Here is a 24,892-nt window from a genome sequence, read left to right as displayed (position 1 = left end):
CTGTAGAAGCCTAGGGACGGCCACAGGGAGGGGGAAGGAGGGCTGAGAGGAAACCTGCCGAGACCAAAGGTGCACGCCCAGGGCTGGGCCCTGACAACCCTGCCCAGGAGGTGGGTCTCTGGGTGGGGGCCGACTTAGCCCCCGGCCCCGCCCCCAACCCCAGAGGCCTAAGCTTCCTGGATCCGCCCGCCCGCCCGCCCGCCCGCCGCCCGGCGCAGGGGCGGAGTCGGGAGGCGGGGCCAGGCCGGCACATGCGCCTGGAGCCCCGGGATGCACCCGCCCTGCAGTGCCGCTCGAGCCCGGCAGAGGGCGGCCGCCCCCTTCTCACGGGCCCGCCGGTGCCCAGACCGCGGGAGATCACCTCATTGGGGTCGCCCTCCCGGCCCCGCCCCCAAGAGGCGCCCCCTGGGAGCTGGAGGCTGAGGGGCTGAAGTGGCAAGATGGCCTCTCCCTTTATCCTGCAGGGATACGTCCAGAAGAGGCGAGGGTGAGCTCCGCGCAGACTTTGCTTTCATCACTGCTCCATCCCCACAGCCAGAAACAGTCCCTATGCATAGTCGGCACTCAATAAATGCTTATTGATGGGATAAAATGGATGAACGGATGACTTTATGAATACACAGAAGACTCCAGGGACACCCTGAGCCTATGTGGTGGGGAGAGGTCTGGGACAGGCAATTCAGGAGGGTCAGTGGGCTGGAACGGCCAGCCCCAGATCACTGCCCCAGAGGTGGTCACTGAGGCTAAGGGCTCCCCCCGCCCCTGCCTGGGCACACCCAAAGGTTTGCTCAGAGCCTGCTGACACCACACCATCTCATGGGCACAGAGCCCAAGCAGAGAAGTCTGGGCTTGTCCTCTCTGATAAGAGCAGGAGTCCATCCTCTCAAAGTCAGGTCCTGGCTGCCTGCAGCGACCACCTGACTGGTGGCTCCAGCAGGCCTGCTGCTCCTCGAGGACCCTCAGCTGCTGGGGCTTTCCTCATGGCCTCTGGGGATTTCCAAACTGCCTCTGCTTGCCAAGCTCCCGCAAGGCCCGAGCCAAGGGCCAACCTTGAGGATGGTTTTCCAACATCCTCCACACTCCTGCCCCAAATCCCACCAGGACCTGGGGCACTTCTGAGTCTACTAAATGCACCACACATGATATTCCCATCCCCACCCCTCTGGCAGACAGGAGAGAATAAGGATAATGAATTGTTCTTCTCTTTTTCCTATAAATGACAACTCTTCTCTATTTCCACAGGAGAAAAGAAAAAAAAGAAACCCAGTTTAAGGGTCAGCCACACCAATTTAAATAAAATATCAGTACAGTCTCCAGGGGTGTGAGCTGGAAGCTGGTGCTATTTATTCTCCAAGTCAAAGACACTCCTTTAGATAAGCCTCAGTGTCCTCTGAACACTGGATATTCAATAAATGTTTGAGGGTCTATGTGTTCACCTCTGGAGGGCCTCTACTGGGCTTGTTTCTAGAACCCTTTGAAGTCAAAATAAAGCACAGGCCCAATTTCCACAGCAGCAGGAAGGAAGAAGCAAAAGCATCTACTTTTCCTACCAACCCACCACCTCCGCATTAACAGCCCTGGCCAGACCCACGGGGGCATGTGAGCACCTGTGCGTTACCAGGCTGCGCAGAAAACATGCTTGACGAGGTGGGGAAGCGCTGCCCCAGTTGTGGTGGCACACGGCCAGGGACCTGTTGGCCCAGGGGCATCAGGATTCCAGAGCTGGTGAAATGTAGAAATTGCCAGAGAGGACAAGCCTTCCTTCCTGAGAGGAAGGGAAAACACCACCCTCTCCAGCCTCACCAGGGGGACTGCAAGAGGAGACAAGCTTCAAGGGCACCCCACCGTTTCTTTCTGAATGAGCTGTCGAGCGCTGCACTGTTCAATACGGTAGCCACTAGCTAAGTGTGGCTATTTAAATTGAAACAGCGCTTCCCTGGTGGCACAGTGGTTAAGAATCCACCTGTCAATGCAGAGGACACGGGTTCGATCCCTGGGCGAGGAAGATCCCACATGCCTCGGAGCAACTAAGCCCGTGCACCACAACTACTGAGCCTGTGCTCTAGAGCCCGAGAGCCACAACTACTGAGCCCACATGCCACAATTACTGAAGCCCGTGCGACTAGAGCCTGTGCTCTGCAACAAGAGAAGCCACTGCAGTGAGAAGCCCGAGCACTGCAACCAAAAAAAAACCCGGCGTATAGCAATGAAGACCTAATGTAGCCAAAAATGAAATAAAGAAAATAGTTTTTTAAAAAATAGAAACAAGGGAATGCGTCTAATTAAATTAAAAATCAAATAAAATTTAAAATTCAGTTCCTCAGTCACACTGGCCACGTTTCAAGTGCTCAATAGCCATGTGTGCCTAACGGCTACCAAGTTGGAAAGCAAAGACTGTCGAACGTTTATCACTTTGCAGAACTTTCTATTGGACAGGTCTGGCCCCAAGGATCCCCCTTTCCGCTCGTCCTTGTCATCCTGGCCAAAGACTCCTTCAGGCGCTGCCCCTAACCACCTGCTGTTCTCGCCCACCCCTGCCCCAGAGACTGTTTAGACTCCTGTCCCTACGTGCCTCGCCTTGACCCCCAGGCCTCAGAAAGAAGTGGGGGAGGGGACTGTGGCCACAATGTAACCCCCAGCCTGGGAGCAGAAGCCAGATGCAGAGGGGCTGAAAAGGCAAGGCTGAATGGAAGCCAGCCCCCACTCCAAGGCATCCCAGGCCTGGGAGAAAGCCCCTCAGTGCCACACAATCGTTCCTTGTTTCTGCTGCGTCTCTGGACCATGCCTGGGTAAGACATCTGGAATGTAGTGGCCTGAGGGCTTCCCCACATCACTCGCTGCTGGACTCTTCTGATGTTAGTGCTCCCAGAAAGAGAAGTGCCAGCAGAACCCTGAACTTTTAAGAGCAAATAAGGCAATGAAGCCTTGTGATGAACAGAATGCCAGGAGTTTTGCCATAGGGTAGTGGGGACCATAACCGGACCCCTCCCTGCGATGCCAGGTGGATAAAGCAAATGCGGAAGAGGGGGAGGAGGACGCGGTGGAGAAAGAACTCCGGGGCATGCCCGCCACGCTAGAGAAGCTCAAATGAGCTCCCCTAGGAGGAACGAGGGAACAGGGCACGGATCCAACTGCTATCACATTCTATCACGGGCACTTAACTTGAAAAGTTTTGCTACAGTAGCTAGAAAATCCAAGGTGGGAGCGTCTGGGCAAGCTCATATGTGTGATGGGAGGCGCAGGGAACAGACCTGGGAACTGGAGGGTCAGGGCTGCCTCCCTGTTCTGTGCCTCAATTCCTGCTGAGCCCTAATCCACATGGGCTGTCAGAGGTAAGACAGGTGCGAGGAAACACAATACGTTGTAAAGAGACCACAAAAAAATGGTCCACTGGAAGACAAATAGGTAGAAAGAAGCCTGGTCTTTGAAAGGTACTGGTATCAGCCAAGAATCTGACTGAAGGAAATCACAGGAAAAGTAGCACAGTTTTGAAAACTGGCATCAAACTACAGATTTGATTGGATGCCCAGGGCAAAGCAGTCTCACTCTGGGGCTACCATGTGGCCCTGAGTAAGCCTGGGGACCGTCTGGGCCTTATTTCCCAATCTCCACCTGGAAGGCCCGTTGGGCAAAAGTCCCATCCTGAGGAGGAGAGTAAAGCCCACCCCACCCGCCAAGAGCTCAGCTGAGTCTAACAGGCTGTGGCATTCCTGCGGGCAGATGGCACCACGTGCTTCTCAACCGTCAGAGTCAGCTTAGTGATGACGACAGGGACACCAGTCTGAGTGACTTACATGTGTTGATTCATTAACCCTCAAAACGGCCTTATAAGGAAAGTACTAGTATTCTTATGCTACAGGTGAGGAAAACGAGGCAGAGAGAAATTAACTCGCCCAGCTAGTAAGCAGCACAGCCAGGATGCAAACCCAGGCAGTCCGGCTCCAGAGTCTGTGCCACGGCCAGTACGTACCCGTGTGTAACCAGCAGGTACCCAGTCACACAGAGCTCCCGATCTGTGCACCTTGCTGCCTGTGCTGCCTTCCCCTTCCTTCTCGTCTCCCAGATGAACTGAAAGTAGCTCTTACAGCCGAAACCAGCCTTCTCATCCAACTTCATTTTTGCCAAGCATCTGTTTCTCCAGCAACAATAGAAGCTGCGGTTTGGGGATTTTGAAGAGAATGGCTGGGGAGGGAAGACGGGGGACCCTTTATAGCAGGGGCTCCTCATTCAGAGGCATAGAGAGAGACCTCAAAACCAGTGGTCTCAGGAAGACACAGGGGCTGGGTGGGGAACCCAGGGCCCTGATAAAAACCAGGAAAACTGTGCCTTGTTCTGCCCCAGAAACCAAGACCTCTGGTTTGAGGCCAGCTTTCCTCTGCACAGAGAAGGTGAGGGGTAGAAGGACTGGAAGCTGATGGCAGAAGTGCTTTGGAAGGGTCTGGGTGAGAAGGACAAACCAGACTAAATTCTGCTGCTGCTGTGTGTGTGTGTGTGTGTGTGTGTGTGTGTGTGTGTGTGTGTGTGTGTGTGTGTGTGTGTGTGTACACGCGTGCGCACGCCAAGCCATTTCCAAGCTGGGTGTCCCGTCCCAGAGCCTGGTTCTGCTCCCCAGGTCAGGGCCAAAAAATGATGGGTGGGAGCAGGAAACAATAAAGAAGCCCTGGGAGAGGAATGCAGACAGGCTTCTGTGTGCCTGGGCAGGGTGGTTCACCTCCTACAACGGAGGATGAGGGCACTTTACCAAGCAAGGTGTTCAGGCTGGTACCCCTCACCTTCTCCAAGCCTAGGCCTCTTCCCACCTGCCGCCCCCAACCTCACCTAAGCAAAAAACTCCTGTCATTGTCCAGAAATCCTGAAGACAGAATCAGGATCACTGCAGCCTGCTGGAGATATGGGGGCTCCACTGGGCAAAGCCAAGTGCTAAGGGGAATAAGGATCTTGCTGGCCACTTGATTCCAGGAAGACAGCCCACAGCCGTCCCCCAAGGCTTCTCAGGCAGTGCGCCCGGTTCCCCTCTCGCCTCTATTGATCTTGATGCATGGCCAAGGGAAGTGGGGACTCGACCTCACCCTGTGCCTGTGTCCTTTAGGTAACCTAGGCCGCCTGCAGAGGACGATGCAAGGCTGTGCCAGGCCCAGCAAGGCTGAGTCCCCCAGGCCTGAAGCACCAGGCACACCAGGCTCTCACAGCCTGGACAGCTCCAGGCGAGACAGAAGATGCCAGCCCATCGGGGGAGGAAACCTTTTACTGCTCTGAAGCCAGTGCTTCTGCAGGCAGCTCCACAACCAAACCAGTCCACAGATGAGGGAGTTGGGGGTGGGGAGGGGCAGGATGCAGGCCGCCAGCGGGAAGAACTAACAAGGACATTGTATCAGGACCCTCCCCTCACCTTGTCCCTGGAAGGCTCCACCGGACTCTCCAGACACGTTCCCCTTGATGGGATAGGGCTGGGCATGAAACTGGGTGTCACAGAGCGTCACGACCGTCTCATGCTGCCTGACAGTGCTGTCACTGCTTGGCCCCTAGCCCATGCCACTCTGGGCTGAGATCTATCTTTTCGCAGATGTCCTCTGTTCTAGAGAAAGCACAGGCTCCCTGATCACAGGAATGACATCTTCAGCCTTTCTCCTCCACAGAACCAAGCCCACAGGGTGACAGGGAGCAGGTGCTCCTCAAGGTTTCCTGACATCCTGCCCTGACTGTGCCAAGGTTCAGGGGGCATTGACACCTGGTCCCTACAGCCCAGAGCCAGGCCGCTCCCCAGCCCCCCCCACCTCCAGCCCTCTTCTGCCCAGAGCCAGGGGAAGCCTCACAGTCCTGCTGCCAGAGAAGGGAGCCCAGGAAGTGCCCTGTGAGAAACCTCCCTCCCTGTGGGTACCCGCTTGCCCTAGGGCCTGGCAGTGATAGAAGCTGGGGAGGGAGGGAGGAAGTGAGTCAGCTCCTTGCAGAAATGGAATGGCAGGGAGGAGCCAGCAGAATGGAGATCAGAGGGCAGAGGGCACAGGGGCTGGAAAGGTCACTAAGAGAGGGAACCAGGCCCTGGAGGTGTTGTGGGGCCTACAAAGTGGAGGACGGTTACAGATGACAAACTCAGCAATGCTACCTCCTGCCAAGGCTGGGTGGCCCCTACAGGCCAGAGAACCTGGGTCTGGCAGGCACACCCCACCTGAGGATGGAATCCGAGGCGGCGCCCCTTCCGGATGCACTTACCGGCTGCAGGAAGTGAGGCCTTGTGGGATACGGCCAGCCACGTTCTCGCCCCACTGAGGTGGAGTCTCTGGTCCCCAAAGCCTCCCACTGCCTCTCCCGAGCCGCGTAGCTCCAGAAGCCCAGGTTCCCCCTGGCCTGGCCCAATGGGGAGACAGATGCTTGCATTTCCCAGAGAGGATGGGAACTGAGTCTGGGCCCCAAAAGCAGAGCTGGGGCTGCCCCACACCTGCCCCTGCCCTCTCCGGCAGCCCCTGCCCATGCGGGAGCTGTCCCCAGGCTCCAGCTGGAATCTGTTGCTCTGACTGGGAAAAATCCTTGTCGTGAAAATTCCCAGCCTGCCGACATTCCAGCACACAGGCAGCCCAGGGAAAGCAGAAGGGAAGAGGGCGCCCTGAGCCCTGCCGGGCCACATTCCACCCCCTCAGAGACCTGCAGCCAGTAAGACAGGCACATTCCTCTAAGGTCCCCTGGGCCGGACACTGTGTGACCCCGTGTGACCCTGAATCTGCTTCTCACCCACGCCTGGTGCCTTCGTGGGCAGGCTGTCCCAGGGACCCTCCTCCCAGAGCCCCGTCCCCAGGCTCCTGCTCCTGGCTGCCTAGAGCCCATCTCCCCTCCACTCCTGTGAGGGATGCCAAGCGCATGGGCACACAAGAAACAGAGTCATAACGCACTGCAGACAAGTCACCAAGGACAGTCAGTGGGGAGGGTTCGAGGAACCCAAACTGAGCCAAACAAAGGAACCTGGACAGAGAGGATGGGAAGCCAGTTCCTGATTAAAGAACCATCTTCTTTCCTTCAACAAATACCCACTGCTCTCCAGTGCTCCAGCAGAAACTGAATTCATTACAATCCTGATGAAAGCTGTGAAGGAGAAGGATGGGGTGCAGACCTGACACGGCCTGAGAGGACCTGGGAAAGCTTCCCTCAGGAAATGATATTCAAACCGGGGACAGTGTGTGTGAGTACATGAGGGTGGGCAGGGAAACGCGTTATACACAAAAGGAACAGCGGGGACTTGATGGTAGAAGCCAGTGAGAACTCTGTGCTGCACACCATCCACCTGGCGGGCACTCTGCCAGGCGGTGCTCCTCACCTTTGTCCCACAGTGCACACTAGGAAACAACACGTTCACCCCTGTGCAACAGAAGAGGCCGTGTTCTTGGTCAGAGGTGACATTCCAGGGACTTGCTACCCCCAATGCTACAAAGGTCAGTACCAGCATGTCAGTAAGGGCCGAAAAGGTGAGGGTGCAACGTGCCTGGCCTCTAGGATCTAGCAGGGGAGATACATAAGGGGCACAGCACACCCCTCCCCAGCCCGGGGCACCACACGCAAAGGCTGCCAACTTCTCTTCCTAAGGCTTCCCTCGCGCCTTTCCAGTCCCTCTCCCAGCTCCCACAAGACTAAATCCCACCTGCTGCCACTTGGGCTCGCTTCCTCCAGCTAATCCTCTGGAGAGACTGAGAGCAACAGTCACACCCTTCTGCAGCACGCCATCCACAGAGCACAAGTGGCCAGTCACTCCTGGCTTCCCCGTTCCTTCTGGAGAAGAGGCTTCTAGTGACAGGGCAGCAGGAACCAGAAGGCCCAGGCCTGGCCTGGGCAGTGGATGTATAAGGATATCCAGAGAATGCCTTCCCCTGCCTTATACAGAGATCTACATGGATATATAGATATATGTCTCTCCTATGCACAGCGAAGGGTGGGGAACTGATACCTTGAGATCAAATCCTGACTAGTCCCTTAATAGCCGTGAAACCATAGGCAACTCAACATTAACCTCTCTGTAATCCAGTTTCCTCATCTGCAACACAGGACTATTGTAACACCTTCTTCAAAGGTTTGCTGGGAAAATGTAATGAGTAACTATGTGTAAAACACCTAGAACGGTGTCTAATGAAAGTAGAGTGAACGCTAGCCACGATCCTTGTTCTTGCTACTATTTTTCATGCCCTTCCCTCAACGCATTTCTGTTCGGCTGAATCTTTACGAGATCAATTAAATACCACCTGGGGAGCCTGTACGCGCTACACACTGTACTGGGCGCCACACAGAACACTGGGCAAACACCCTGCATTCTTCCCTACCCCAGAGTTTGTGCAAAGTGGCCAGGCTGAGCCAGGCTGGGGCAGAATGCCATGCCCTGATTCGGAGGAACATATGGCGGGAGATTAAGGGAGCCAGAGTGGGGACCCAGGTCTAAGGAAATAGTTTCCCAACAAAACTAGAGCTGACAACTGAAAAAAGAGGCTTTGCTGACACTGTCCCCTGTATTTAACAGAAAGGAAGCTGCTGCCAAACACCACCCGGGACTCCAGGGTTGGCTGGGCCCCCCCCCAAACTGCACAGCAAGAGGGCTGTGAAGACCCCACTCCTTGGCAGGGCCGGTCTGGCTCAGTGGGCGCCCACAGTGCTGAAGATGCCTGGGGCACATCCGTACCCGCTGCCCGGACGGGCAAAGGAGGCGCCAGGCAGCTTGCCCAGGCAGCAGGGGGGCCCCCACCCCAACGGGTCACCGGTGCCCACCCCCGCGATGCTGCTCTCCACCCCGGGATCCAGGGAGGAGACTCCAGCAGCTTAGTGCAGTGGGGTGGCGGGAGCCCTGCTGGCAGGCAGAACGCGTGCTTGTGGTTTCTGGGAAATGCTGTAGAGATTTGCAGCATTTTTAAAATACTTGTGTTCCCACCCGCCACCCCCCCCCCTTCACCCCACTCCTCACCCACCCCCAGTCTGGGTGTTTGCATATCTGGTATTTTCCAGAACCACGTCAATGTAAATAAGAGAGATTAGAAGGGAAAGGAGGACAAGGTGGCCAGGGGTCTCAGGGTAGGCCAGGGTTGGGGGTTCTGGCCAGGGCTAGAAGGGGCCAGATCTGCCTACGTCAGTCAAGGCCCTGCCCCCGCACCAGGGCTCCAAGCTGTGCCTGCAAAAACAACCAATGACCATGACATGTACCCACACCCAGTCCAATGTGGCCTGGGCACTGTGCCCACCACCCACGGGCTGGGTGGCCAGGGCACTCTGGGGCTGTAGTTCATCTAGCATCTCATTGGGAAAAAGGCAGAATGGTTCTCTGCAGACAGAAGGGAGACCTAGCAGAATAGAAGTGACCTAGTCTACCACACTATCCTGCTAGTCCCATGTACCCCACTAATCCTGGACAGATAATCCTCCCAAATGCTCCCAAAGACCTTTCACCTACCAGTTCTCACACCCTTGACACCTACCCACCTGCCTCTCATTACCAAAAGGACATAGCTGGGGTTCCACTCTGAGCCCCTAAACCAGGGATCTCACATGGTGAGACTCCGATGCCAGAAGGGCCAGAAGCTTTGGCACAAAATGAAGTAAAAATTTCCTGGAGTAACATTAGGGACAGAGCATTCTAGAACACTGAACTCAGGCAGCACCCAACTGCTACACCACCACCAGAAGCCCCTGGGAAAGCCCACTGCCCAGAAGCTTGCCTGGCAGACCAGGAAGCAGCACAATTTTGAGTCTCCCCTTGGAATCTTACAGGCCCCACTCCTGACAGCATCCAGGGACCTGGAGACAAGGCTGATGAGGCTCGTACTGTTCCTGCCCAGGGGTCTAGGGCTCCACTATGGCAAGGGGGGGCCCTGCCTTCTCCCAGATGCAGGCAACTCTGACTGGCCAGTCCCCTGCAAGGCCACTGAGGACCATGCCTGCAGGCCTGAGAAGCCAGGCTCAGGCTAGAAAAGCTGGAAAAAGAAAGAGAGTGTCCATCCAGTGTCCCATCTCTCCTGCCAGCTGGCTGTCTTTGACAGAGCTACCGAGAAAGAGTTTGGACAAAAGCACTACAAGTCCCGTTGGAAAGAAAACCTTACCAGGAGCAAGAATACAAAAGCACAAGGATGGATTAATTAAGGAGGCTGCAAAATTACCTTCCCTGGATGGCATTAGAGACTGGGCAGAGGGAAGGGTACTAATCTTCCTAAGCATTCACTACCTGCTAAAGTCTACATAATTGACATCATCTAATACACAAATATGTTTATCTTAAATAAAGGCCCACAAAGCATGGTATACAGAATAAAAAACAAGTCTCCCTTTAGCTCCAATCTTATTCTCCTTCTCAGAGAAAACTGTAGTTAGTCAGCTGGGTGTGCACCCTTCTCTGATTTAGTCCTCTCAAATTCTGGGAGGATGGAATAGAGTCGGTTTATAGAGGTCACGGGTCACTTCACCTCAGAGGCCTCTCCTAATTGCTACCCCTTCTCCCCAGCAGAACTGGCCACTTCCTCCTTCTCGCCCCACTGCATAGCTGTACAGACCTCTGTGATAGCAGTTATGGTGCTTGGTTGCATTTCTTTACTTAGGTCTGTGCTTCCTCAAGGAAAGATATTTTATTTATTTAATCCCCCCCGTGCCCAGTACAGTGGTGGTCCTTAAGCAGACATCATTAAATGTTTAAGGCAGTAAGTAAACTGAGGCTCACAAAAGTTTGGTAACTTTAGTAAAACTCAAACACAGGTCTTTCTGGCTCCAAAGTCCACACTCTTTACGCTAGAACATACTCTCTTTCAGATTCTCCTGAGTGTGGAGGTGGTTTAGATGGAGTCAATGACCTCTTAAGAACCTTACAGCCCTGTAGCCTTTGAGTACAAACCCCAAGGTCCAACAGAAAAAACTGTGCTATGGATCTCAGGCAAATGCCTGACAGCTCTAGAGGGCTCGGGAAACTAGCCTTGACTGGGAGGAAGTGGTAGCCCTTCCTTTAAACCCCCACCTTTCCCCTCTACCACATCCTCGAAAGCTCAGGGGAGCAGTGCTTTCTAGGTAGGGCTCCCATGCAGGCCAGCTCCTCTGGCTCTTGGTGGCAGGACGACAACCACATCAGGTAGGGTTTAGCCAGGTGGGCTTTTCTGAGCTCAGCAGAAACATCCTACATTCCCAGACAACACATTTGTCCCCCATGAAGGGCCCATGAAGGATACAAACAGAAGGTATCAGCTCTCCCCTCTCCCAGGTCGTGGTCCCTGCTGGGCTTCTACCCCTTCTTAAATGGGTACTGACTTTCCCGCTCAGACTCATGGACCAGGAGGAAGGAATTTTGAACCAACTGGGGTTTTAAGATCCTCATCGTTACCAGCACCTCCCTCAATCTCACCAACTCAAGGAACTCTTTGCATTTAGAAAATTTAAGAGTAATTGATCCCCAAACAGTTGTCCCTAAAACATTTTCCCTGAGGAGCCAAGGAAAGAACTTAGCATCTTCTCTTTAACCTGGCAGTCACACCTGACCCCTCCTCTCTTCCTTCTCCCACATCAACCAATCAATAAGACTACAAGGCACCCCAGTGTTCACAGCAGCACTATTTACAACAGCCAAGACGTGGACAGACAAATGGATAAGGAAGATGTGGTATATATATATACAATGGAATATTACACAGCCATAAAAAAGAATGAAATAATGCCATTTGCAACAAAATGGATGGACACAGAGATTATCATACTAAGTGAAATAAATCCGAGAAAGACAAATATCCTATACTATCACATATGGGGAATCTAAAACAATGATACAAATGAACTTATTTACAGAACAGAAACAGACTCACAGACAGAGAACACAAACTTATGGTTACCAAAGGGGAAAGTGAGGGAGACGGATAAATTAGGAGTTTGGGATTAGCAGATACACACTACTATATATAAAATAGATAAACAACAAGGTCCTACTATATAGCACAAGGAATTACATTCAATATCCTGTAATGAACTATAATGGAAAAGAATCTGAAAAATATATATATATATATTACATACACATATAAAACTGAATCACTTTGCTATACACCAGAAACTAACACAACATTGTACATCAACTATAATTTAAATAAATTTTTTGAAGCAAATTAAAAAAAGACAACAGACCCTACCTCAGTTGCTCCCGTCTGATAAGTCTCTCCATCTCCACTGCTTCTACCCGAGTTCAGGCCTCCATCCATCCCACTGAGATGACTGCAATAGCTCCCTCACTGTTCTCCCCACAGCTATCCTTAGGTGTAGACCTGAAAGCATTCTCCATAAGCAGCCAGAGAGATTTTTGAAAACCTACTCCCATCACTCCCTAATTAAATCGCTTCATTGCCCTTAGGTTAAAGTTCACATTGCCTAGCATGACTCACAAGGGCCTTCGTGACCTGCCCCTGCTTGCCTCTCCTGCTGCTTCTCTCAAAACTGTCCCCCCACGACCCCCCTGTCTTATCGCCCAAATGTGTCATTCTCTCCAACCTCTAGACCTTGACATGTGCCTTACAGCCTTCCTCTTCCTCCTTTTGCCTCCCCGACACGCATCTCCCACCCAGACATCAGTTCTCCCTGACTCATTCCCAAGGCTGTACTAGAAGTCCCTCTTCTGTGCTCCCTAGGGCTGTGTCCTGGCCCTTGTCATTGAGCTTCTCAAATGGCATTGTCCTTGTCTGCTACTTGACCACCTCTCCCACCAAACGATGAGTTCCTTGGGGCTGGGGTTATGTGCTGCTCACTGCTGGACCCCAGGACCTAGCACACAGGAAGTGCTTAACAAATGTTTGTTTAATAGATAGGTGAGTAGAAGAAAAGACGCAGAAGAAGAGCTGCTTCTCTCAGGCCAGCTGAGTGGTTCCTATCAGGCCCCAAGTCTATCTTAATACCGTAGCTCACCCCTACTCCCAGTGGAACCCTGTCTAGCAGTTACAGGGATACACGAAGAAGGTGTGAGCCAAGCATTCTGGATACACACCACGTGAGAAGGAAACTCAAGGGGCTGTCTCTCCCTGGGGCCTTCTGAAGAGGCCATGGAGAAAAGCCACGGGGCCTGGCCCCCATCTGCGTGCCGAAAGAGAACAGATGGCTAGCCAGCTCCCTCAGAGCTCCCTGGGGACAGGCAACGTGTGGACACAGTTGATGGATGGCCTGATGGGCAGGGTGGCCGCCAGGAGCTGTCCCCGTGGGGCTAGAGGTGTCAGGGTACCCCACCCAGGAGCCTGGAGGAGGCGGGAAGACTCTTTTCTTGGCACAGAACTGGGATTAGAACTGCTGCCAAGAAAAGGAGCAGGAGTAGGAGTGGGAGGAAAAGAAGATGTGGGAGGAAGAGAAGATAGAGGATGAGAGCTGCAGAGGAGGCTGCAGCACTCCCACGCCAACTCCGGGGTCTGTCCCAGGAAGCTGGAATGCTGGGCCCACTCTGCTCCTTTCTGCTGTGGCCTGAGTCCCCACCACCTAACCAGGCAGGAAAAGATACAGGGCTTCTCTTAACCTGTCAGAGGGCTCTAGGAGATGCATGAGGATGGGGCTTTCTACTATGTCCCCTGCACGATCCCCCAGCTGGAGGAAGATGTCCTCTGGGCACCAGCTGGGTTTGCCCCACAGGGGTGAGAACAAGCCAGCATTTCAGGGATACCTGCTATAATGTGGAATCCACCAGGGCTTCCAAAGCTAAGCCATCCACTTCCCCAGGGATGAGGTAGCAGCAGCTAGCTGGGAAGGGAGGGTGGCTGGGAAATATGAGATGCCAGGATGATCCCTGTGCTGTAAAGACAAAACTAAACAGCATCTGGGATGCCAGGCTCAGGGCCCCACAGAGGTCTCTGCTGTGGTTCAGCAGGGAAGTGGCAACAATCCCCCAGGGGGGATTCATTCTTTAAGAAGAAGAAAATTCCATCTGTTAAAAGCAATGTTAGCCTGGTAGAAAGCAGACAGAAACGGAGACATGGTATGATTTTTGGTTCTGAAATAAAGACTATTCCCTCTAAGTTGCAGTTCCCTGAGTTCAGTCTAGCCTAATGGCTAATATACAGTAGGTGCCTGATGTGTGTTTCTGGAATAAATGAATCCAGGTCCTCCCCTGGATTCCACAGCAGGCTCCCTTCCATGCACTACCCTTTTCTGACTAGCAAAGCTGCCTAACCCCACCAGCCCCAGGATAAAGGAAGGTCAGGAATCCGACTCCAGTACTTCCTGCCAGAGCCTAACCCTGCCGCTCCCAGGCCCTTCAGGCCCGAGATGCTGCCAGGCTGAACAGCCATCTGAGCTTCCACATCCCCTCCCCGGGAGAAAGCTAGGACGGGGACTCTGCTGGCTTCCTTAGCATTTCCTCCCACTTCTGACTCTGACACATCTGGCCGGTCACTTAGTGCTGAAAGGTCCTGGCCAGGCTATGCAGTGGTCAGGCTGCAGGGACCAGAGCCAGACAATCCTAAAACCCACATCCAGGAGAAAGCGATGGCTAGAGGCCAACTTGTCCCTCATGGACTGTCTCTAGGCAGAACATTCCAAACTGATACGCAGCCACCCTATCAAAAGCCCCCTGGGGTTAGAGAGCTCCAGCCCCTTAGAGACCTGCTCATATATCTAATCTCAGTCTCTTCTGCTCCCGTGTCACCCCTCCCACTGCTGTTTTGGGTGGGCGGGATAAGAGCTGGGATCTCAGGGACAGTCAGGTCATACTGTCTCTGTAGGCTTGATCCCTGTTGCCTTTTCAGGGCCGTGCTTTTTCTTCTTCCAAGAGATAATAAAGACGCTTGGAGCCCAAGGGATCTTTATAAATCAGATCCCGTCACTCCCCTGCTAAAAACCCTACCATGGTCCCATTTCACTGGGATAAAATCTAAACTCCTACCATTATTTACAAGGTCCTCCATGATCTGGCCCCTGCTTATCTCTGCAACCTTACCTGGTATTCAGCTCCTCAGTCACTCAGGGGTAAAAGAAGGCCTGAGGTCATCTCCCCAGGAGCTATCAAAGCAGCTACACATCATAGATGTTCCATGTGAGCCCTGATTTAAAGCAATTGATCTTTTTTTCACCTCCAGTATCTAAATACTGGAAATCCTATATTTTAGTCCAGACACCAGTCTGGACTCGTAGTAGCCCAGAGTGTCTCTCACATCTGGAAGTGGCACATGTGAGCCCCCATGTGCCAATTTAGGGCCTATAAGCCCACCTGGGTATCATAAAACTTAGAGCGCCGTGTATCACACCCTCTGAGGTCACTCCTCCCCACAGACCAGGTACGTCGTCCTGGAGCCTAAGGAGTGGCACGGCTTCACCAGTCACACACTCTCTAGGCTCTGATGACAGTGCTTCGGTACCCCAACCATCCATCCAGGTACAACCGCAGGAGATGCCAACATCCCCAATTCCTGCTCACCCCTGCTGCCCAGGCAAACACTCACACGGGCTGGCTCCCTGCGGGGTCCCTCGCCGCTCCGCAGCCAGCTCCGGCTCAGCTCGCTGAGCTCTGGGATGGGCTGCACCTTGAGCCGCACGCTGTCCCCAGACTGCCGGATCATCTCCACAATCTCATCCCTGGACTTGCTCTCCACGTTGTGCCCGTTAATCTCCACCAGACGATCACCCGGCACCAACCCCAGGGCCAGGTCCTTGGTGCCGGCGCCGGGCTCAGCAAAGTGAACCACCCTCCGACAGACCTGGCCCTCAGGGCCCCGATCCAGCATGGTTGTGCGCCGCAGGGAAAAGCCAAAGTCCCCGGTGGGCCGTCGCTGCAGTTCCAGTTCCCGGAGGGCAGGGGGTGGGGGGGGCACCACCGGGGGCAAGCGCAGGTCGGCCGGGAACCTTTTAGTCACCAGCTCAGGGGCTCGGGACCGAGGTCCCGGTCGAGGGATGCCTGGGCCGGGATGCTGTATCAGCTGTCCCTCTAGGGTCCTCACCTCCACCTGCGGAGACGGGGCGGCAGAGTGCTCTGACGGAGTGGAGGTTTCTGAGGCGCTCTCGTCCCGGCTGCGCTGGGAGAAGGAGAAGCGCTTGACGATCATCTGCGAGTTCTGCTTGGCCAGGGAGCCGAACTTGGCTGCCCGCTGTAGCACCGAGCCCCGTAAGCTGCCTTCCTCGCCTTTGAGGTCATCACTGGAGCTGGCTGTGCTCAGGTGGCCCGAGTCCAGGATGACGCTGCCCCTGTTGCTGTCGGAGTCGATGTCAGTGAGGTGCAGGTCTGAGCTGCTGGCCACCTTGATGGGGATGGGGTTGGAGATTTCCAGGCGCGACCTGGAGTCGCGCTTGGAGGAGCGGTTCAGGTTGAAGAAGCCGCGGCGCAGGCTCATCTCTTCCAGGCTCCGCAGCTCCGCCGCCGACATCCGCTCCTTCTTCTCCTTTTTCTCCTTCTTCTCCTTCCGCGTGCCATCTTTGTCCTTGTCTTTCTTCATTAGGTTGAACATGGTGGGGGTGGTGTTTTTAGGGGTGGCAGCCCCACGGGATTACGGGTGCTTAGCGCAGGGCTTTCGTGCCCCACTTTGCTGCTGCAACCAGAAACAGAGAGAAAGGTTATTCGAGCAGACCCTCTTTCTGTGTCTCCAGTCTAGACGCGGCCAACTAATGAGCGCAGCTATCCCTCACGGAGGGCCAGCTATGTGCCAGGTGCTCTGCTTTACACAATTTACCGTCTCAATTAAGGTAATCCTCATAGCACTGCTCTGGGTAGGTCTGTTAGTACCCCCATTTTACAAATAAGGAAGCGAGGTTTAGATAAAGTTATAAAAGCCCAGGCTCCAAAGTCTATCATTTTCTGGAATCCCTGATAGGCCCAGGCTTAGGTGTTCATGGTGGTGGTATCTGGGAGATATCACCTCCCGGTAAGAGGATACCACGAAGCCAACTTGGGGCCTGACTTGAGGTTCAAACACAAAGGAAAAAGGAAAGGGGCTCTGCACACCATCACCTCCCCACGGCCAACGTCCACTATGGCAACAGACATCACGTGCTACTGGGCTCCTTCCTACACCTGCTATCCCTGGAACATCAGCCTTAGCGACCGCCTGACAGAAGATCTCAGAGAACCAACACTTATTTAACGACTGCCACTCGCCAGGTATCATGCCAGGCGCTTTACCCACCTTATCTCATTTGAACCTCACAGCATCCCTGCAAGGTAGGTGTCATTATCTCTACTTTACCAATGAGGAAACGGGGCTCAGAAAATTAAGTATATGTTAGTTGTCACACAGCTAGTAAGTCACCACCGCAGGATTCAGCGGCAAATACTGTTTTCTTTCTAGGGCCTGGGCGCCCAAAGTGAAGCAGGGAGGGAAGTAGGGGAAGTTCCAGACCGAATAGCAGACAGACAGCTGCAAGGTGGGGGTGGGGTGGGGTCTGCTGGATAAACAGGATCCTGAAAAACTCACATCCTTTTCCCCAGACCAGCACCTAAATATAGCCTCAGGAAGAAAGTTGTGGCAGCCGGAGAGAAAACCCCAGCTCCAAGGCTTCTGTGCCTATGGCGCCAACCCACGCCCACCCCCAGGCACACCCAGCTGGGGACAGGACGAGAAAAACCTGGTGGGGGTGGAGCTGAGAGAGCCCTCCTTGTTCTAACCAGCAGGGAACAAGAAGTAGGCCATACCACCTAATTAGAAATTAAATGTAATTTTTTTCTCTCTCCATGAAGGCCTCCCACTCTGAGCTCTAGACACAAGACCTACAGGCTTACTCCTTGCAGCAATGAGCTCTTGCCAGGCCCTGGAGAGGCCTTCCGTCTCTGTGTACCCCGTCCTCACAACCAAGCAGGGACTTCCACGCTCCCCGTTCTATTGAGAAGGACCCCCAACCCAGGTACAATGCCTACGAAGGCATCAAGGCCAGAAGTGCCCAAGGGCCCTGGGATACTGGCTAACTGCTTCCCCCGTGCCCAGCACCCTGACCTACATGACCCCTGAGAGATCAGAGTATCCTCTATAGAGCAGTGCTGTCCACAAGAAATATAATTCGAGTCGTGTATGGAATCATAAGTTTTCTAGCAGTCACATTAAAAAAGGTAAAAAGAAACGGGTAAAATTAACTTTAACTATATACTTTATTTAATGTAAATATATCCAACATATCGTCATCTCAACATGTAACCTATGTAAAAAATATTGAAATTTTTACATCTTCTTTTCCATATTAAATCTTCGAAACCCAGTACACATTTAACACTTAGAGCACATCTCAATTCAGACAAACCACAATTCCAGTATTCCACAGCCCTAGGTGGCTTGTGCCTATCGGATTGGGCAGTGCAATTCTAGAGAAATTATGAGTTGTAGAGCACATCCAAAGAGGTGGGAAATCTGTTCCAGTCACTGGCTGCTTGTGGACTCCTCTTCCCCTCTGACCTCAGTTTCTACCTGGTGAAACCAAGTTCCCTCTGAATTTTTTAGTTCTTAATGCTCCATTAAGAAGGAAATCTAGGGCCCAAGAAGTACGAAGCCAGGGACAAACCTCAGCCAGCGGAGCCTGGACTTCTTTGGGGTGGGGGAGTGCCTGGCAGCAGGCATCCTCTCTTCAGGGCTCTACTTTAATATAGGGAGTCTCTCCCTCGCCTCCTGAATGCTGATGGGGCTGTGGACAGACCTATCATATACAAGGACGCAGAAGCGTTGGTGGGTCACTGCTCACCTTACCTCTCACCCATCACTACCTGCACTCGCTTAAAAGGTTCGTTTAGATGGCTTCAGGGGGATCTGTGGGGAAAATGAAGAAAGAAACCCACCTTGGGGACTTGGAGGGAACAAACCAATATCTCAGCCTCAGCCCAACCACAGAGAACCCAACCGCCTACAATGCTGTCCCACCAAGACACCTTTTATAGTCTCCAATTCTCATTCTGCAATCCTTACCCAATCCTGGCTCTTGGCTAGGGGCTAGATATCTGAGCAGTATCAACGGAAAACAGCCTCCAGAATTCTAGAATCTTTGGGCTGTCTCGGCAAAAGCTCTTCCCTTGCTGTCATTTCAACGGGCAGAAACAACAGACAGTCACAGCAGCAGCACAGCAGATAGCACTGGCAGGAAATGTTGGAAGATCTGGTATCTAGGCCTGGATCTGCCAACAAATTGCTAGGGGACCTTGAGCCTGTCACTTTGCTCAAGGTTAGACTAGATGATCTAAGTCTCTTCTTGCTATAAAATTCCAAATATTTAAGTCTTTTGTGGACATAGGTTATTTATTAACTTTCTGCCAGTCACCCCTCTTATCCCAATCCTGGGGCCTTTGGAGACGAGGTCCATTTCAGCTCTTTCCTCACCACCCCGTCCTGCCACTGTTATCCACACAGCTCACAAGGTACCCCTTCCCCACTGTTGTCCCTACAATTGCCAGGCCTAGCTGTGGCCTGGGTTCTCTCCTGCGCCGTACATCTAGAGCTACCTGCAACTTCTCCCTCCAGCGTCAGACCTGCAATGCAGCTGCAGCTGCTCCTATGCATCTCAGAGCCCAATTCGCCAGAGACCTGGGCTCTGTCAGCTTCCTGTAGACCTTGGGCTTTCCCGAATCTCCTGTCCTCAGGCCCAAAGTCTCCAGCAGCAATCACTACTTCCCCACTCTCATTCCAGGCTGCAGTTTCTACCTGCTTCCCCTTCATCTCTTACCCCCTCCAGTAAAGACAACCTTACGGTTTTTCTGACCTCCTTCTCTTCCTTTTACCCGTCAACCTACTCCAGGAGATCTTTCCTAATTTTAAGTGGGGGGAAGGTTTGTATGTAAATTAGGGTATGTACCTAAAGCATCTTGACCCTACTATCCTCCACATTAAAGCAAAGTACCATTGACTCATTTAACTCAGCTGCTTTATTACTTTAAGACAGAAAGCATTTTGAGGGCAAGGATCTTTCAGTTTAAGTGCACATCTATCAATTCATCAACAGGAGAAACAATTTACATATTCATATCATGGAACACTACTCAGCAATAAAAAGGAAACTACTACTGATACACACAACAGGGATGAATCCCAAAAACATCTGTTAAGTGACTGTAAAAGAAGACTTTCACATAATGGTATGGTATTTATTTACTTACTTACTTACTTTACTTATTTATTTATTTATTTATGGCTGTTTTGGGTCTTCGTTGCTGCCTGAGGACTTTCTCTAGTTGTAAGCAGGGGCTACTCTTCTTGGTGGCTTCCCTTGTTGTGGAGCACCGGCTCTAGGTGCCAGGGCTTTAGTAGTTGTGGCACGCGGGCTTAGTTATTCTGCAGCATGTAGAATCTTCCCAGACCAGGGCTCAAACCCGTGTCCCGTGCATTGGCAGGTGGCTTCTTAACCACTGAGACACCAGGGAAGTCTGGTATGGTACTTTTTATATGAATTTCTAGGATAGGCAAAAGTAACTCATGGTGAAAAAAATCAGAACAGTGGTTACCTCTGGGAAGTGGGGGTGGGGTGGGAATGGGGATTGCCTGCGAAAGGGCGTGAGGGAAACTTGCCAGGGTGATGTTCATGTTACATATCTTGATAAGGGTTTGGGTTGACAGCTGTATACATTTGTCGATAGTCATCACGGTGCACATAAGATTAGTGCATTTCACTGTATGAAATATTCACTCAAAAGAAAAAACTGTAAACAAACACTGAACTCTAGTTAATGATATGTATGCTAATGTATTGGGGGCAAGGTATACTGGTGTCTGCAATTTACTTTGAGATGCATCAAAAATATAAGATGGCTTGATGGTTGGATCAAGGGATAAAGATGTGATAAACAAGGATAGTGGAGTGTTCATTGTAGAATCTAGGAGATGGAGTGTTCACTGTAAAACTCTAAATTTTCTAAATGTTTGCAGAGCCTTGTGATAAAATGTTGGGAAAAATATGTATTTATCAAGCACCTACTAAATGCAGGGGATATAAAGATAAATAAAACTCATAAAAGAGTTTAGGCTTCAGATGTCAGGTAACAAAGCTGAGAACAAATTCAGGTTAATAGCAATGCAATCTTGGGCAAGTCACTTAAGACCTCTGTGCCTCCATTTTCCCATTTTTTTACAGGGAGATAACAGTACCTACCACATAAGGCACAGGGATTAAATGAAACATGTATATATGCCCTTCATACAACACCTAGACCAGATTAAGTCCTCAAGAATGGTACCCAATAGTAGCGGGGCACATTCATGCCACCTACATGGGATGGTAGAGAGGATAATAAAGTACACAAATGACTATCAGCACAAGTATGACTAAAATAAGTCTAGACATACAATCTTAATAACAGACAGGACCTTTGCATATGGGAAGTAAAGCCCAAAGAAGTGAAGGCAATCTAGTGAGCACACGACCAAGCTGGATCACCCTGGCTCGAGTCCAGAGGCCAGAGCCCCATAAAACTACTGCCAGGATAAGGACAGGCAATTCAGAGATGCAGAAATACAAATGGCCAACAAACATGAACAGTATTCAGTCTAATAGTAATAATACCTATCATTACTAGTATATCAATAATATAATACCTCTGTTTTATTTTCACACAGCTGTGTGAAAATAAAACAGAGGTATACTGTGTTCACTTAGCAGTTCACTTACCAAGATTCATAACATCAATCAGAGGATGAGAAGCAAGGTGTCCCTTACGTGTTGATGGGAATATAAATTGATATACAGAGGCCACAATTGTGGTATCTATGAAAATATTAAAAGGTACATATTCTTTGACAGGGCAATTCAATTTATAGGACATCTATAGATACGTTCACACAATAAACATGGCTAGTCTTTGCAGCCTTGTTTGTAATAGCAAAATTCTGTTGCTATAAACGTCCATTACTAGGGGAAAAGCTAAATTGTAGAACTAAACAGTTACTTAAAAGGATAAGGTAGATATGTGTATACTAACCTGGAAAGATTCTATACTATATTGTTAAGTGAAAAAAGAAAGTTACCAGATAGTATAAAAATTTTACTAAATTTTTTACACTATGTATATGTGTGCATGTATATACATGCACATTATGTATAATATTTGCATATGCATAGAAAAATGTATGCTCTGGGGAAGAGACAAGGATTTTGGACGTGTCGAAGCAGACTTGTATTTACCTACATTTTAAAAATTAATGACGATGAGACTATTTAGCTGGTGGGGGGGGTGTGTGTGTATGTACACTTAAGCCTAGCGGCTTTAAATAGTGGGATTATGTATAATTTTTCTTCTTTTCTTCATGCCCTTCATTTCCCACCAGAAAAAAAAATTATATAAAATTCTATTTACATAACATATAAATGTTAAACTATATGTACATAATATATAAAATATTCATAACAAGCTTATAGAAAATAGAAAATAGTCTGGAGAGATCCATCATACAAATACATCAGTGATTTTCTCTGTGGAGTAGTGGCAAAGAGGGGTAACACTTCAGCTTTCTACCTAGTAGACTTGCTACCGATTAAACCTTTTTTTTAGCATGTTACTTGTGTGATTTTAAAGATTAAAAAAGAAAAAAAGGAAGGTTTGACAAAGCCGTAAGCAATCCACTGAGCATTAAAGCTGTAAATGGGTTCGCAACGGGCAAGTTCCAAGCTTGCCATCTCATGCTTTGAAAATGTTTCAGTGACTTGGGGGACTTGGTTAAAATAGATCTCACTAGTGTCTTGTGGCTTTAAGTGGGGACAGATTGAAATGGGTCACCCTGCAGCTGGCAAAGTAGAAACCCCAGGAAATGGAAACTATAACGTTAGAATCCCAAGACACGGGCGCCCAGACTTGGCTGCTGTGGGCGGACACTTAAAACGGTCAGTCCCCCCACCTCCACCCGCCGACCACACTCATGAATAAATACAAAGGAAATACTTTCCCCAGAGAGCCGGCCTCGCTCCCTGGGCCTCTGCCCTCCCCGAGCGGCCGTCTCCTGCCGCCCCGAGGCCTTGACGGGGCGCCCGCCCGTGCTCCCGCGCGCACCGAGGAATCGCACGAGCGGCCCGGGGGGCTCGCCCGGCACCCGGCCCGGCTCGGCCCGGCGCGCGCAGGGTGACGCCTGTAGCCGCCGCCGCGGAGCTTCTTGCCGGCGGTCCTGCTCACTGCCGGGTCACACGGGGCTCATCTGGCTCCAGGTGTGCTCCCTCACTCCGTCTGCACGCTTCTCACATGACACCCGCCGGCCTGCCCGCCGCAGCGCCGGGAACCCGCGGCCCGCGGCACCTCCGGGCAGCCCCGCGGCGCCTCCGCTGCGATACCGTCGCCCCCGGAACGCAGCAACCCGCAGGCCCCGGGAGGAAGACGAGAGCGGGAGAGGTGCCAGCGGGCCCGGCCGGGTCCCCGGCGGCTCTTCCAGGTGCACCTCCGCGGGCCCCCGCGGGGCCTGGCGCAGCCCGCTGGGCGCTCAGCTCAGCCAACACCCCAACACCCCACCTCCTGTGTGACCTTGAGCAAGTCCCGTCCTCTCTCTAGACCTCAGCTATTTCAACGCTAAGATCTCCGTGGGCCTGAGACGTTCAGATTTGGCCTTCGCTGAAGAGGTATTCCGCTCAGCCACAAACTGCAGATTCTAATCCCACTCTCCCTCTGATTTGCTGTGTGACCTACAGCCCATTATCCAACATCTCTGAATGCTAGAGAAGAGCAAAAACAATTCCTTGTAAGTGAGCTATAAAGTACCTGGCTGAGAGAAAGGGCCCTGGGCCCTGTAAAATCGTCAGTCCACAATTTAAGCTGCTGCCTGACTGTAAATTATCTGAAATGTCAAGGGAATGTGGGTAATTTAGGAGCCACACAAGTCCTACCTCAAGAGGAAGGGCAGGAAAATGAGGGGCGGAGAGTGGAGGGTGGTTTCCAGGGCTGCTCCCGCCCTTCCCAATCCAGCTCCCACTACTGCACAACCCCACCCTCTAATTCAGTCGGCCTCAGAAGACAGTGATGGGCGGTGAGGTGCAGTGAGCAGATCTTGAAGAACCCCGGGGCCTGACCCAAAGCAGAGCTTAAAAGCTCCATCAAGCCTCCAACCCAAGTCCTGGGGAAACCTGTTAATCATAGCACAGGGTGGGCTGGGCCCTCCCATCCCCTCAAACCTTTAAAGTACATCAGGCCAGAGCCCCTCAGCTTTACCCACCACACCCAGGAGAGGCCTCGGACAAGGCCTGGAGCCCCAGGCCACCAACAGGACTGCTCACGTGGATGCTCTGGCTCCAGTCTGTGGTGTCCACTCCAGGTGAGGGAGGTCTGGCTGGGGACAGACCTCTGGTTGAGAAGGAGTAAGAGCAGCCTACTGCCCTGGAGACCTGTGACACAGCAAGTGTGGATCACCGCTTCCTGAGTTCCAACAACTCCTTGCTCCACCCGAGCAGGGTGGATTCTCCTTTTCACACAAGCCCCAGTTCTGCCCCTCCCAGTCCACCTTCTGGTACCTGCCTCTGGGGGACCCTGGAGTTTTCAGGCCCAGCTTCTGAAGACACATGCAGCCCTCAATGAGGGGCCTCACAGTGAGGTAAGTGAGGCTGGGCAGGCTGGCTGCCCAGACTGCCAGGCAGTGAGATTGAGGGACCAGGCAGGAGTCAGGAAAGGCACAATCCACCTGAAGGTTTCTGAGGAGAGCCTGGAGCATGAGAGGAAGCCCTCGGGCACACATCCTGGCACCTGAGCCAGGCCAGGAGACAGTAAACAAACCAGACACTCAGAGCTGCCAGGCGCCAGGTCTTCGACTGTTCAAAGCTCAAAGCTCCCACGGGAAGTGACCATCAGCATTCTACCCCTTCCTCACCCACACTCCTCCCACCTGTGACCCTTCTCATTCCCCTAATCCCCCAACACAATAGCTTCTTCCCCCATCATCTTCCTGGAATTGAGGCCCCAACTCCAACGTTCCCAACCTCCACCCGAGGCTATATATAACTAGTCATGTCCAGCAACCAGGAGGATGTTTCCTGGAAAGTCCTCATCACAAAAGGACAGAGGGGAAGCTGA

General features: G+C 52.1%; 1 protein-coding gene across 7 annotated transcripts in view; it reads right to left on the bottom strand.

The window, feature by feature from the left end:
* The window catches only part of MYO18A (myosin XVIIIA), a 92,479-nt gene extending 68,181 nt beyond the window's left edge, over positions 1-24,298 (bottom strand). For 2 of the 7 annotated variants that reach the window (XM_057714028.1, XM_057714025.1), the window contains exons 1-2: positions 24,103-24,292; positions 15,399-16,478 (exon numbers count right to left, since the gene is read on the bottom strand). In XM_057714028.1, the coding sequence (XP_057570011.1) occupies positions 15,399-16,397 (999 nt within the window). In that variant the 5' untranslated portion in view covers positions 16,398-16,478; positions 24,103-24,292. Of the gene's footprint in view, positions 1-15,398; positions 16,479-24,041 lie in introns of all 7 variants that reach the window. The other 5 variants (XM_057714024.1, XM_057714027.1, XM_057714026.1 and 2 more) reach the window with 5 other exon arrangements.
* Positions 24,299-24,892: the final 594 nt, after the last annotated feature.

This window comes from Hippopotamus amphibius, chromosome 17, assembly GCF_030028045.1.
Source record: "Hippopotamus amphibius kiboko isolate mHipAmp2 chromosome 17, mHipAmp2.hap2, whole genome shotgun sequence".
NCBI classification, from domain to species: Eukaryota; Metazoa; Chordata; class Mammalia; order Artiodactyla; family Hippopotamidae; genus Hippopotamus; species Hippopotamus amphibius.
The sequence above is the reverse complement of the archived record's forward strand: the minus strand, read 5'-3'. Positions and strand labels throughout refer to the sequence as shown.